General features: G+C 41.2%; 2 protein-coding genes across 3 annotated transcripts; one reads left to right on the top strand and one right to left on the bottom strand.

Moving 5' to 3' along the window:
- Positions 1-67: 67 nt before the first annotated feature.
- Positions 68-9,037, bottom strand: LOC121706256. Its single transcript, XM_042087890.1, has 9 exons — positions 8,683-9,037; positions 8,461-8,582; positions 5,781-5,869; positions 3,638-3,870; positions 2,912-3,148; positions 1,930-2,088; positions 1,600-1,721; positions 1,086-1,171; positions 68-726 (listed from the first exon to the last, which is right to left on the bottom strand). The coding sequence occupies exons 1-9, from the start codon at positions 8,800-8,802 to the stop codon at positions 491-493; spliced, it is 1,404 nt and encodes a 467-aa protein (XP_041943824.1). The 5' UTR covers positions 8,803-9,037; the 3' UTR covers positions 68-490.
- On the top strand, positions 6,630-12,058 carry apoda.2 (apolipoprotein Da, duplicate 2). 2 transcript variants are annotated; one of them, XM_042091038.1, is made up of 5 exons: positions 6,630-6,704; positions 10,379-10,512; positions 10,805-10,923; positions 11,085-11,173; positions 11,446-12,058. In XM_042091038.1, exons 2-5 carry the CDS (start codon positions 10,393-10,395, stop codon positions 11,682-11,684), a joined length of 567 nt encoding a protein of 188 aa, XP_041946972.1. In that variant the 5' UTR covers positions 6,630-6,704; positions 10,379-10,392; the 3' UTR covers positions 11,685-12,058. The 2 variants fall into 2 exon arrangements, with proteins under 2 accessions (XP_041946972.1, XP_041946964.1); XM_042091030.1 differs by lacking the exon at positions 6,630-6,704 and adding an exon at positions 9,998-10,296.
- The last annotated feature ends 2,582 nt before the right edge of the window (positions 12,059-14,640 follow it).

Here is a 14,640-nt window from a genome sequence, read left to right as displayed (position 1 = left end):
TAGACCTCTAACTGCAGACATGTTATGTAAAGTGGTCTAGAAAATGATGAGTGCAGTTCACATGATGCTTGTTATGACACTGTACTTTATTTTTCTCTCCACGGAGGATCTCATGGCTTCAGTTTGTTTCATTAACTCTTTAAATCAAATTTCAGAACCCATTTTAGTGATGCAATTACTTGTGCCCTAAAAATGTTACAAAAACTGAAACAAGATAATGATATATATTACATAGCAAATTACTCCTTTCACCATAAAATGATATGATGTATAACAAAAATAAAACAAAATGGATGAAAAGGAAAAGTGACAGTTGGAGATAATTGAAAACAATCAGTGATGCCCCTCAGGCTGCAGCCAGTCCAGCAGACCTCTTGACCTGCCAGCGTGGCTGCCTTCCTCTCTTGCTCTCCCCAGATTTCCTTCTCTCCCCACTCTTCCTTTCTTCCTCTCTGGCTCTCTCTCTCTCTTTTTGTCTCCTGCTGGTGTCTCAGTAGTCCTTCTCACAGCCTGCCTGCTTGCTCATAATCATCCGGCTGACGTCGATGTCGTTGTTGTTAAAGACGTCCTTGGCCTTGGTGATTGTGGCGACCGGCAGGGTTCGGGTTCGGCCCAGGATCCAGGCGAAGTCCACGTGGAACAGACGCAGGACGTCGGTGCAGGAGTAGACCAGGGCCGAGTTTTCGTAGTCGGTGGACAGGACCCAGTATGGAGTGTAGGGCAGCACTGGAGAGCCAACAGCAGTGCAGCACAGCTCAGTAAACAGGGAGCAATATCACAGAACACACTACACTCATCCACTCAAGACATTCTCATGATCTAAATCCTCTGATCTACATCCTCTACTCATGAAGAACCTATCAAACTTTTCAGATGGGTCAATTTGGCATTTGGGATTGGATCAAACAAATAATAGGCACAATTATGTATTATAATTTTTACAATATGATAAAAAAAAAAAAATACAATATGTAAAAATCCAGATTGTGTGTGTGCGTGCATGCGTGCGTCCGTTCGTGCGTGTTTACGTGTGTGTGATGTGAGCATCCTCATGCTGAGTGGTTGTGTGCCCTTCCTGTACTCACCGTAGGAGAAGCTGATGCCGAGCTTGGCCGGTTCCCTCATGTCCTGCACCACAGCAGTGCCCTCTATGGCCCTCAGCTCACCCTTTCTAAAGGTCACACAAAAACAAAGATGGTCCATTTCAAAATCTTGTATAATCAATGTTGACATTTACATTCAATGCTCTTTTAGATTTATAACCTCCTGAAGGATCATTAATTTAATGACCACCTCAATTGTAGGATCAGGATGACATTGAGTGAAGAGGATAAAGTTTGTGTCATTATTCTTAATTATTGGCATTATTTACTATTTCAACTATTTCATTGTGTCACACTCACGTCAAGTACTCACTTGTCAGGTATTTCACTTGTAATAGCATCACACAAAAATGAACATAGATACATTTGATGAAAACATTGACATAAATGATAAAAGTGTCTATTGATATGTTATTAGTTTCTCTCAGTATTCAGCATATAGACCTACTACAGTGGAGTGGAGTACTGTAATGTGGCCGAGAGCATCTGAACTTACAGTATCTCTGAGCTGACCACACGAACACTCCCATCTGCTTTCATGGTGAAGTTGGACTCAATGCATCTCCCTTTCTCAAACTGAGCCGGCAGTTTTGCAACCTCATACCACCTTCCCAAGAACTAAACAACAAAACACAGCAAACACACCTTGTTATGTACATGTATGGTAATGTAAACAAATTAAAATAATAATAATAATAATGGGGGGGGAAATCCACCATTAACCGCTGTAACCTTTTACTTCGCTTGACTAAGGCCAATCTCTGAGACATAGTTGGCATTATCTGAGATGCACATACAGTAGCAAGTGAAGAGGAATCTTTAATACCTTTTTCATGCTGAACGCAGATTGCACGGGAGGGTCTGGACATGGGCCCCAGTGAGGAACCTGTGCCCTGATGAGAGGCAGGAGAATGGGCAGGATCAAGACGATGGACTGCTTCATGGCGACAGTGCTAACCTGGACCTGAAATGCAGATAAACAGTGCTGTTAGTTTGGGCATTTATATATAAAAAAAAAAACAGAAGCAGACAGAAGCATCCGTAATGTCCCTCTCAGTTGGTTCAAGCACCACCAAAGCTTTATAGATCAAAGCAAGAGTTCAAGAGTTTCGTAAAACAAAGAACCACATTGCATCAGCATACATCCAACTATCAATACAAGCAGAGCAAGCAATGTTATTATTACTTAATATGCATGTGTATATCTAAAATATCTATACATGGTTGCCATACAAATTAGTGCAGACTCTGGAACCTTTTAAATCTAGATCCTTTGATTCATCTTGCTACCATTTACACAGACATACAGCATCGCATTTCATTCTTACAGTGGGAAATATTACAGAAAAAAGTAGCTAAAAGAAAACACGATATCTTACCTCTTTGGATTCTGCGTGAAAATATTCAACAAATCATGGCGCGCTGTGTATTTATAAGAGCGACTCTGCTGCCCAGGGTCACGTTACTCCAAAGTTGTGTGTCATGAATGAGTGTCTTTGTGAGGGCCAAGCTTATCTCGGACATGAAGCGAGCCATTAGACAAATTGAAATCATGGGGGACATTCCGGCAGAAATGTAATTGGTCTGCATCTACACTCAAGGGGACACCTCTACTTTCCTTGTTGCTCTTTCAAGTTAGATGAGAATAGTAACAGATATGAAAGCTGAGACGTTACTTATTTTTGTGTATGTGTGCATGACACCATATCTTTTTACAAATACTGTTTTACAGAAAGTTGCTATTGTTATGGTCTTTGAAACTAAAGGTATCTACAGTATGCCATCAGTCAGTGTACATAGACATTTACACAGGTTGCTTGCAGCTCATGTAAGACTGTGCCAGTATGGCCAAGCTCAACCTCAAAAACATGGAGAGCATGACCTGAGTGGCAGGGCATGCAGTGATGACTGAGCACAATGGGCAGCAGCGCAGGCTGGTCAGTCATGAAGGGCCTCTGCTGTCTTCTGTCACTACACATGCCTCCAGTCTGACTCACCTCTGGGACGTCCTGCCTCACGTCACCAGCCGAGCTAAGAGGCTGCTCCTGATTCCCAAAACAAAATAGTTTGTTTATGGGGTCAGAATAAGTACACAGTGGACCATGGGCTCGCCCTTTTCTGAATTTCACACATTTGCTGCACAAAGAGGACCCAGCTACAACCAGGTCCTGGGGCAACAACTCTGACTGCCACAACTCTCCCCATCAGCCCACCCCCAGTGCTCCACCAGGTACTCAGTTCCCAAATATTACTTCAGTGTTGGTTATTTGGCCATAATGTTATGTGACACAACAGACTTTTAAAAGCATGTTACAAGGCTGTTAATTCATGTTTATATTATCTCAGTGATATTGACCTTGACAGAAAGCAAATGACACAGACGTAATGTTCACCTCAACTTCACATTGTGTTTATTCAGGTGAACACCTCAATACTGGATTGTGGAGGATGTTTGTAACAGATACAGATATCACTCGCTTCTCACTTGAGCTGGAAAAGCTTTAGGGGAGGATGAGGAGCCGCCTCGATCACACTGGCATGCTACTACAACCACTCTGGTCCGTGACGGTCATGTTGTCCGTCTTGATGCCATGGGAATGAAGCTTGTCCTTCAGCTCTGTGATGATGTCTGCAGGGAGGGAGCGAGTCCTGCCCATGATCCAGGCGAACTCCACGTAGGACTGCTCACTGATGTTGGTACAGGAGTACACCAGAACATAGCTGTCATAGTCGGTAGCGAGCACCCAGTAAGGCCTCGGACGTGGACCTGAAAAGATGTGATTATTATTCCTGATTCTATGCAGTATCACTTTACTGAAGTGTGTGCCTTTACCAGGGGCGCCACTAGGATGGAAAGACTTAGCTCCCAGAGTTGTAATGCATGCACTGAAACATTTTCATCACACCTTTAAAGGGCTTCAATGAATTGAAGGATATACTGGTACAATAGCATTAACAGGGACACAATGTATAACAACAGTCTGCAAGTGACTAATATTGTGTGTTGCCAGTGGCACCCTCAGAACATTTTAACAGGAATGGCCAGATGAGACGTTTGCTGTCGCCACCCCCCATGTCATAAACTGTTGTGAGTTAGGTATTTAAATTAATAGTAAACACGGTAAAATATAACATATTAGTTTTTTGAGGGTTAGGGTTTTCAGTGGAATTTTCACTATTAAGCTCTTATCGGGATCATTGTGGGCCATCTATGAAGAATTTGATTCCAAAACCCTATCCTCCTTTGTAATGCATTTCCGTTCATCCTTTTTATTATTATTTTGTTTTCCAAGTAATTCATTTGCTTTTGGAGCTAATGTAATATCTTTACTCAATCATGTAATATCTTTACTCAATCAAAACAACACAACTGCATGTCTATTGATATGAGCTGAAATACACATTTATACACCTTTTGAAAAAGAGCTCTTCATATGCTAGGCTATATCGTTTTCAAGACAGTATAGGCTATCATGCTTGCATATCTTATGTCAGCCTTCAAGGAATAATATTTCTCATGAATGTTTTGCATTCATGTCACCTGAAGTATGCCTGAAGAAATATCTATTCAAAAGCACAGTTGATCTGCATGCCATGAGCAACTTTTGATTCTTTGATATGGAAACTGTGGAAAAGATCGGGTGTTCTTTTCCTGTCTCACCTCCGTGTTCTCCGAGGTCTACTACGCACCTCCCTGAACTATGAAACACCGTTCATTCATTCATTCATTCACTGATATGCGCAAATAGCGCGCTGGTCGCGTCTCCCCTTCGCATACATACACACACGCACACACACAATGTTACTGATTAACACTTCTGTGTTCCATCTCCCCGTTTGCTACAATGTAGGATCCCACTGCAGTGAAACCGTGTGCATAGTTGTGCTGTTCTGTAACATACATACTCACTTACTGATACCGACACTTTCTTTCACTGTTGCGTTTCTCCCGCCGTCTTCCGCATTCGTGATTGTCAAACAAGAGCGCACTATGCGCCAGTACTATTTAAAAGACTGTTCAGTGACGGATTGGGACTAAAAAAAAGGCCCTGGACTTCCTTCCAAATAGGCCCACAACCATATGCAGTACACACACACACACACACACACACACACACACACACACACCCTTGCTGTCTCATACTTTGCCAGTCAAGGTATCACATTCACAAATAGGTCACATTTTACAAAAATACTAATTATTGATTGGGTGCTGCTGGAGAATGTGGGCCCCATGTGATAAAATACTTTTGGGCCTCCCAAATGCTAGGGGGGTTCGGGGGCATGGTCCTTTGTGACGGAAATGTAAAAAAAATAACGCACAGATTGCTAGTCTGTCCCTGATCCACGTTAATTTACTCACGAACTGTTTATCACAACCGCTATCCGCTAATATTATTGGAAAGCTCCGGCTCCGCTCTTTCGCATATCTGTGTGATTTATGTGTGATAAGTACTCTGTGAGAAATTCAGCAGAGAATAATGGGTGTGAATTTGGACACGTTACTATATTTTTTCATGGGGGGGGGGGGCTTTTGATCATCTTGTGGTGGCTTCAGCCCCCCCCACCCAAAATAGGCCTAATGACGCCCCTGGCCTTCACATATTCCTTTGGGAAACGTATGTGTTTATTTTTTCAGTTGTAATTGTGTAAAATGTGTCGGTGGTATGTATTTACTTCCAGTGAAGGTCACTTCCAGCTTGGCAGGGTCACTCAGATCTGCCACACGAGCTGTTCCCCTGGTGTTGGCGATTTCTCCATCAGGCCTGTCAACAGCACAATGGGATTACACTGAGACAGTCAAACTCAGAGGGAGGCTGCAGAAGTTATCCCAGACATGCTGGTGGAGGGATTCTGCAGGACTCCCACTGAACCAGTGGATGTTACACACACAGATGCGCGCGCACACACACACAGACACTCACAGACACACACACACACACCTCATAGACTGTTTGCTCCATTTAAAACAAACATACCATATGACTACTGAACTCTTTGTAACTTGCACAGAATTTACACAGATACCTTTTAAAAACATTCAGAGTAATTATTTCTCTTTCTTTCTTTATCATTCTGTTTATTTTAAATGATCTTAACTCAGGCACCAGATCTAACTGTATTAGTGTGTTGCAGCTACACTCTAAAAAATGCTGGGTTGAAAACAACCCAAACTAGGTTGTTTTCAACCCAGCCGCTGAGTAAAATGGGGTCCAACACAGCATTGGTTTATCTTAACCAAGCAAATTGGGTTACTAAATTTAACCCAACAACTGGGTTGAAATTTAACCAATATGTTGGGTTATGTTGACACAACTGTTTAGTTAAAGTTACGTAATGTTTGGGTTATGTAACCAAATCTCCAAAAACTACTGGTTACCTCAGGTAAGAGTTCTGAGCAGAGCCTAGATACCGGGGCCAGCTCTAAAAGCAAATGAGCTGTACTGATCATGATCTTCATTTCCAGGTGATAGCTGAACAATGCAGGCTCTACAGATGCTGTCTCTGGTCCTACTCTCTGCCCTGGTGGCCAACGCCCAGGTCCTCCATCCAGGAAGATGCCCTGTTCCTCCAGTCAAGGAGAACTTTGATGTCACCAGTGTAAGTATCGCTGACATGCAATGCATGCCGTTCAAAGCAACTGGGTTGAAATTTAACCAATATGTTGGGTTATGTTGACACAACTGTTTAGTTAAAGTTACGTAATGTTTGGGTTATGTAACCAAATCTCCAAAAACTACTGGTTGATTTTTAAAATACTCTACTGTTACAAACTTTTAATAACTCAAAGTTTGTATTTATTTACTTGAAAGAACACCTTCTGTTAACAGCTTTAGCCATGGTATAAACAGTCTATCAAATGGCCATCAAAAGCCATGCAATGAAATAAAACAGTTCGACACAATTATTCATTTGATAGTTTTCTTTGAATAGATAGCCTAGTATAAAATGCATGTGACACTTCCACGAAGGCAGGCAGATTCCAAGGTCCGTTTTGGGGGTCAGCCCTGTCAATCAAAGAAAGAAAGAGTGCATTTTAATCACTGTTAGCCTACAGCACTTTGTATCAAGCATAGACTGTATAGAACTTCTAGTTCTATATATACAGTCTATGATATCAAGACTTGCATGAACCATTACCAGTGAATTATATTGACAGACATAAAAATCCACCAGGAGACAAATTATTAGTTCAACACACTCGGAAACCATGACCACCTAATATTACAGAGTTGTTTTAAACATAATACCAGTAATAGCCTACAAAACGTGCGTTTATGTCAGATGAGTTTGATAACACTAACATTACCATTAGCTTAACATTAGGCTGACAAACATAAGTTCAGCAGTGCTAACGTTAGCTAGCTAATGTTAACACATAACACAGTTAGTGAATCCAAGTTAATGTTACCACCAAGAACCACCCAGTAGGTTACATGGCTATAATATGAGGCTACCCAGAATGATTTAATAAGATGTTGTTTGGGATGATTATTATCGTAAGTTACGTGTTGTGAAGAGACTACTTCGACTGTGTTAGCTAGTTGACAAACGTTAGCCACGAAGCATATTTAATTAGCATAAAGTTTCCAAGTCTGCTAACGTTACCTACCAGCTGCTGGTATGCTAATTGTAGTTCTATGTAAAAGTTTGTTTTGTTTCTGTTCAACAGTTCCTACCCAGTGAATACAGAACTATGTTTTTATGAGTCTGTACTTAATAGTAGATTTAGTAGATTAGTAGATTTAACATTAACAATAGCTAATATTAGCTGGAATGACACCTGCTAACCTGCTTGAAGCTGAACGAAATGGAAGGCAGAATATTCCTTGATATCACAAAGGGTATGTCTCTGGGTGGACTTTTAAAATCCGTCTGGATAAAAATAAATACATAAAAGCAGATACATACCTTCCGAAATCACCTGATTTCCATTGCATTTTGACAGCTGCTGGACTTGACTGTTGAAAGAATATGCCTGCCTGCCTGACGATTTTTTCTCAACCTTCAAATAACTATGCAGTGTTGAAGTCACCCTGGTGCTGGGTAGTGTACTCCACGTCAGGTGGGGGACAGGAGGGAGCACAGCCCTAAACTATCAACCCAGCAGTGATAAACTATCAACCCAGCTGGGTTACAGAAATGACCCAATATGAGTAAAAACAACCAAACAAAATGACCCAACAGCCTCAACCCAGCGTTTGGGTTGAAAAAACAACCCAGCATTTTTTAGAGTGTATTAACTGTTTGTCCACCCATGCTGGTCCTGAGAAACGTATGATTTTGTTCCATGGTAAGTTTTCACAGAAGAACATAAACTTGAACTTAAAACTCCACTTGAACACACTCCACTTACAGAAGACCCTGGTTGAGGACCTTGACCAGTCCGTCACTCTGGAGGGTGTAGGTTGCCTGGCTACACTTTCCCTTTTGAAACACAGCTGGAAGCTTCTGGATGCCATACCACCTGCCCGAATACTACAGTACAAAGGTAGCAGAGCAGAGTCACTAATAAAGATGGCAGTTGAACCATGGCAGTTGGGCTTGGTGTACCGAGTGAAGAAAAAGCATTACTCACCTTGGCTATGTTAAAGTCCTGCTGGACAGGAGGTACTGGGCACTGGCCCTCCCAGAAGGACTGGGCACCAACCCCCAGGGTAACACAGAGGGTCAACAACAGCACCCGCACAGCTTGCATGCTCTCTGCCTTGACACGAGAACACACAGGTAGACTGCAACGTATACAGGCGTAAATGAACTCTGGCTGGCTGGTTTGGTATGGTTTGGTCTCATGTGCGAGGCATATTATAAAATTAGCACTGAATCAATAAATAAGTCAGAAAAAAATCCATGCTTGTTAATACATCTAATACTAGAGTTAAATAACATAGGAAAGATATCAATAAACACTTAACAAATAGAGACTTTGCGCATCTTCCCTGCATGAATTAATTACGGGCCTATGTAATACATAGCATTAATATTTAACACATAATATTAGTAGAAAATATCAATGGTAACAGCTACCAGTCAGTCTCTATATCTTTCAAATGGCGCATATAAACTTTACCTGTCTGGCTATAGAACTTGCTCTACCTCAGCTCTAAAGGTAGTGATAGAAAGCCCAAGGTCTTAGAAGCTTGTATAGCATATAAGACTTACATAATCATGGAAAATGGCACTGTTTTGCAACATGGTTCCTTATGAGAAATGTGGAATAAATCTCCATAAGTGAACAGCTGCAGCATTCACAAGTAAGGGGGCCATTAGGGGACCACAGTCCCACACACGTGCACAGGTGATAGTCAGAGGTTGCATCACCTCTGCATATATGTGGGAATAAAACCACACCCACTGAAAGGCCTCCATTTGATGAGACCTTGCACCTGAACTCTCCATGCTCACTGGACCAATAGGGGGTCAGCGTGATGGGGGTGTCTGATATGTTGAGTAATATTTAAGATTAAATATGTTAAGATTAGAATCTTTTCCCTTCACTATTTCAAGCTACTTGATAACCCTCAAAGAGTGCATGAGGTCACCACTCAAAAAAAGTGTTTGAACTGGGGCCATGTTAAGGGAAAGCTGCAGATGTGTTTGAAGAATGTATGTTATGAACTAGAGCCATGTTAAGGGAAAAATACAGATGTGCTAGAATATATGAACCTTTTTTGTCCAATAGTCTGAAGTTTACACATTTTACACAGATACACAGATATACATGTCCCCAGAAAGAACAGCTTACAGTTCCTCAAAAGCAGTCAAATACGTCTGTTAACTTTGTACACATTTAGGTTTTGCATATGATGCATGACCTGTACACAAACAGGCCAGTATAAAGGTTATGGCATATGCCATAATTAATATGCCATAATAGGCCGATGTTATTGACTGGCCCACATCAATGAGCATGAGTTTCACCCAAGGTTGATCAACAAGGTTGAGCAACCCCCCTAACCCCCTGCACCCCACCACACACACACACACATATACACACACACACACACACACACACACACACTGTAAACATCAGTTTTGTTAGCACAGGTGCTCCTTCAGATATTACTTTCCAAAACATATTTCTTAGAGTTGCAGGGCTGTGTTCCTTATTAGGAGGAGTGGGTCTGAGCATGAGCTATAAATGTGCATCCTTGGGTGTCAGTCATCACTTAGAACAAGCTGAACACCTCAGGTAAGAGTTCTGAGCAGAGCCTAGATACCGGGGCCAGCTCTAAAAGCAAATGAGCTGTACTGATCATGATCTTCATTTCCAGGTGATAGCTGAACAATGCAGGCTCTACAGGTGCTGTCTCTGGTCCTACTCTCTGCCCTGGTGGCCAACGCCCAGGTCCTCCATCCAGGAAGATGCCCTGTTCCTCCAGTCAAGGAGAACTTTGATGTCACCAGTGTAAGTATCGCTGACATGCAATGCATGCCGTTCAAAGCAAAAGTGAAAGAAAAGGTTGAAGTATTATGTTTTAATACTAGTTCATATTATGATAATTATCATTCCATTTGAACAACGTATGTTCATATGTTCCTTTTTTCTTCTTTGAAAGAATATTAACTTGACAGGAAAAATGAAACAAATACAACAGCGCAGACAGGACAGAGCAACACCATGCCTTAGATTTCCCAGTAATGTGTAAAAAGTGCACCTGCCGGCTTTGAGGCTGAATGTTTTGTGCTGCCGTTTGCAGTACATGGGCCGGTGGTATGAGATCCAGAAGCTCCCCTCCATCTTCCAGAAAGGCGAGTGTGGCCAGGCCACCTACACCTTGGGTGATGGGGTTGTGCAGGTCCTGAACGCTGAGCTGCTGTAAGAGCTGTTCTTAATCTCCCTCTCTCTTAACAGCTGAGTACATGGTGTGCGCAGCTGACTTACTGTGTGTGACTGTAAAATGGTTTGCAGTGCCAGATAGCTTACCTGTTGTCAACATCTCACTCAGCAGTATTTGTGTTGCTTTGTGGTTGGATCAGGGCTGATGGCACTGTCAGTGATATTGAGGGCTATGCCGAGGTCGTGGATCCTGCTCAGCCCGCCAAGCTGGCCGTTACTTTCTTCCCAGGTAAACACTGATTTGCATCTCCAATCCAAGACTCTTAAGCAAAACCTTAACCACATCTCTCAGACGAAACCTTAATTCAAATCTGCTGCTGAACATGTTGAAGGGCAGTGTCATTGAAACCTTTTAAAAAATATTCTAATTAATCACATTTAGCAGCACCAGCTGTGTTCCAGATAGGCTAGTGTTTACCTATTAGGTCAATATTACAGTTAGGTTAGAGATCAGGTGTGGAAAGTCAGTGTCTCTCAACACCTCATTTCAACGTCCCACAGGATCCCCTCCTGGTCCTTACTGGGTCCTGGACACTGACTATGACAACTACGCCCTTGTCTACGGCTGCCAGAACTACGGCGGTCTGTTCTATGCTGACTTCGCCTGGATCCTGAGCCGTTCCCGCTCCCTCCCCAAGGAGACCATTGAGCAACTGCACAACACGCTGACCTCCAACAGCATCATGATCAACAAGATGACCACCACTAACCACAGCATCTGTGACTCCATGCCTCAGTAAGGCAATGGCGTGTAAAAACCATAAAACCAGATGAAGGGTTGTTCTCTCTTGTGCTTTACCTCATTGTGCACCTTCTGTAAAGAGCATAATGTTGAGTAGGCCTATGCTACATGTCTAGATCATTGGTCATGAAATAAGCATTCAACCTCTCTCACTTTCTGAACAATGTCAATAATATTCAAATCATGAAGTTTAGAATCTTAACAAACTTATTGTTCCTGTCATTTGTCACTGTTCCTGAGCATCAGAAATTATATTGTCGCTTGTCAGACATTGTTAAGGCTTGTTTCCTGGGTGTCTATTCAACTCTCTTGCAAAACAGCGTTTTGTTTGGCTGGTGTTATACAAATAAAGAGTTGATTTATGCAAAACTAGGAATGGTGTCTGTTATGTTGTATTTATGTTTTTTCCTTGGTTATGCTGGTTCCTGTTTTAGCTGCCTACCAGCAGCACGTGACTGATATACAGTACATGCTACAAGAGTATAAATATACTATGTCCCATAAGCATCCCCATGCCATGTTTTTCTATTTGCATTTCATTTCGATCTTGTGTTCTGGAATTAGCCTGTGTGTGGCAGGATTATCATGTTGTCATCTCCTGAGAAGCTGCAGCAGAATCGGGAGAATTTATAGATGCAGCCATTTTCAGGTTAAACCCATGTTTATCCCTTTGCCCCACTCTGACTCCATAATGCAGAACGCAAGCAAGCCGGTCAGAAATCCCAGCTAAAAAGCTTACTCAGGCAGATTCCCAAATTAGGGGTTTAGATGTCTTAAATCGCTACTAACTTAATTCGTAAGCATATTATTAGAGATTCCTCTCTTTTTTGATGTGGGCATCCCACTTGTTTGATGAGCCAGATGGCACAAAAACAAACAACAATGAATTATTGTAACACAACAATGCATAATAAACATTTGAAATAATTTGCTATTATCAGGTTTAGAAACTATTGGTAAATGACTATACTGTAGAGTTTGTAAAGAAATGTAATGTAATGCAATGATTTTGTAATATTATGTATTTATTTTGTACTGCTAGATTTTAACTAGAAAAGCATTTCCTGAAGGAAATACAGTGCATGAAAAAGCAAAAAATATGATGTAAAATATCATACAGAGTAAAAACAAACTATGGTTGCTAGGTAGATGAGGTTTAATATAGTTGGAATGACTGAACAGTTAAATAGGTGGATAGTTTATATAGTTAAATGATTTGCTTGGTAGATAAGGTTTAATATAGTTGGAATGATTGAACGGTTAAATAGGTGGATAATTTAAATGGTTAAATTATTTAGGTAGATAATTGACGATAACTGACAGTTGGAATGGCTCTAAAGTTTGCTAGCAGTTATGCTAACTATGTTATCAAAGATAATAATGTTAACCAAGTTACTTAACTTAGTTAACTTAGCTAATGTTTTCATTTTTAGTAGTTATGCTAACTAGCACTATGTTAACCATGTGACTTAGCTAACCTAGCTAATCATTTTTAGTAGGTATGCTAACTATGCTAACTAGCATGCTAACATGTTAAGTATGCTTACCATGTGACTTAGCTAACTTAGCTAATTGTTTTTAGTAGGTATGCTAACTATTCTAACTAGCATGCTAACATGCTAACTATGTTAACCATGTTACTTTGCTAACCTTGCTAATCATTTTTTTAAATTATGCTAACTATGCTAACTAACATGTTAGCATGCTAACTATGCTAACCATGTTACTTAGCTAACTTAGCTAATCATTTTTAACAGTTTTAACAGTTTTAACCACCACTAAAGCCCTATGAAACAATATCAAATAACATAGCGTCGCTACATCTTGGGCATATAGGTGAACACAAAATATATGAGGGCTTATTTTATAGTCTTATACTCCTTCATTAAACAGGCGCTCCTCCGAAATTTGGTGCAAAGCTTGTGCAAATCATATCAATAGGCTGGCAGTTGAGTTAACGGCAGTAGACAAAATCAGGGGACAGTGTAGGCTAGGCTTAGCCTGACGAGCCAGACCCACATTTGCTGCCGCTAGGGTGCGTCTAGATTTCTAGGCTAGGCTAGGCTACAACTAACACTCACATTCCTCCCCTTAGTTTCAATGAGTTCGAAGTACTAGGCTACCTCCATCCCTCAGAAGTTAGCGTTGGCTGCGTCTCGCTTGCTATGATTGCTCTTCATTGCCACCAGCCTCTGTCACATACCGTGTGGAGCTATAATTGCACTTCATGCTACCAGCCTCTGTCACGTAGGCTGCTGTGTGGTGCTTGTGCCTATTGCGCAAGCGCGCAACTGAGAAAGCAGTGTCGCTGTCAAATCTGTTCCTGGGAAAAGTAACGTTGCGCCGATATGAAAAAGGAACTACGTTACGTTACCAAATTTGAAAAAAGTAGTTACATTACTGTAACTCGTGACTTTGTAACTCGTTACACACAACACTGATCTCCAACTATTTCTCCTTTAAAAACATTAAAAGGGCAGGCTATTTAATTGACAGGTATTATATTTCAAGTAATATCAATTAAATTGCAGTTGTGGTGTTTTGATTGAGTAAAGATAAATCAACAGTAGAACTGTAATTGGGTATTGTTATTTGATTTATCTTTACTCAATCAAAACACCACAACTGTGATTTAATTGATATTACCTGAAATACACAATCAAATAGCCTGCCATTTATACCATATACCTTTATACCTTTATACCATATATATATATGGTATAAAGTGAACTTTAAATTGAGTAATGAGTAATGAGTAATTGAGCTTGTGTGAGTGTGTGAGAGAGAGTGTGTGTATAAGTGTGTGTGTGTGTGTGTGTGTGTGTGTTTGTGTGTGTGGGTGTGTGAGAGAGACAATAATTCATTAAGGTAATATTGACTGCTGTGACACGGAGCGTGGCCGTCTCTGCAGGAGGTGACTGGTCCGTGGCAGACATACTCCACGGTCTGATAAA

The sequence above is a fragment of the Alosa sapidissima genome, chromosome 1, assembly GCF_018492685.1.
Source record: "Alosa sapidissima isolate fAloSap1 chromosome 1, fAloSap1.pri, whole genome shotgun sequence".
Lineage (NCBI taxonomy): Eukaryota > Metazoa > Chordata > Actinopteri > Clupeiformes > Clupeidae > Alosa > Alosa sapidissima.
The sequence above is the reverse complement of the archived record's forward strand: the minus strand, read 5'-3'. Positions and strand labels throughout refer to the sequence as shown.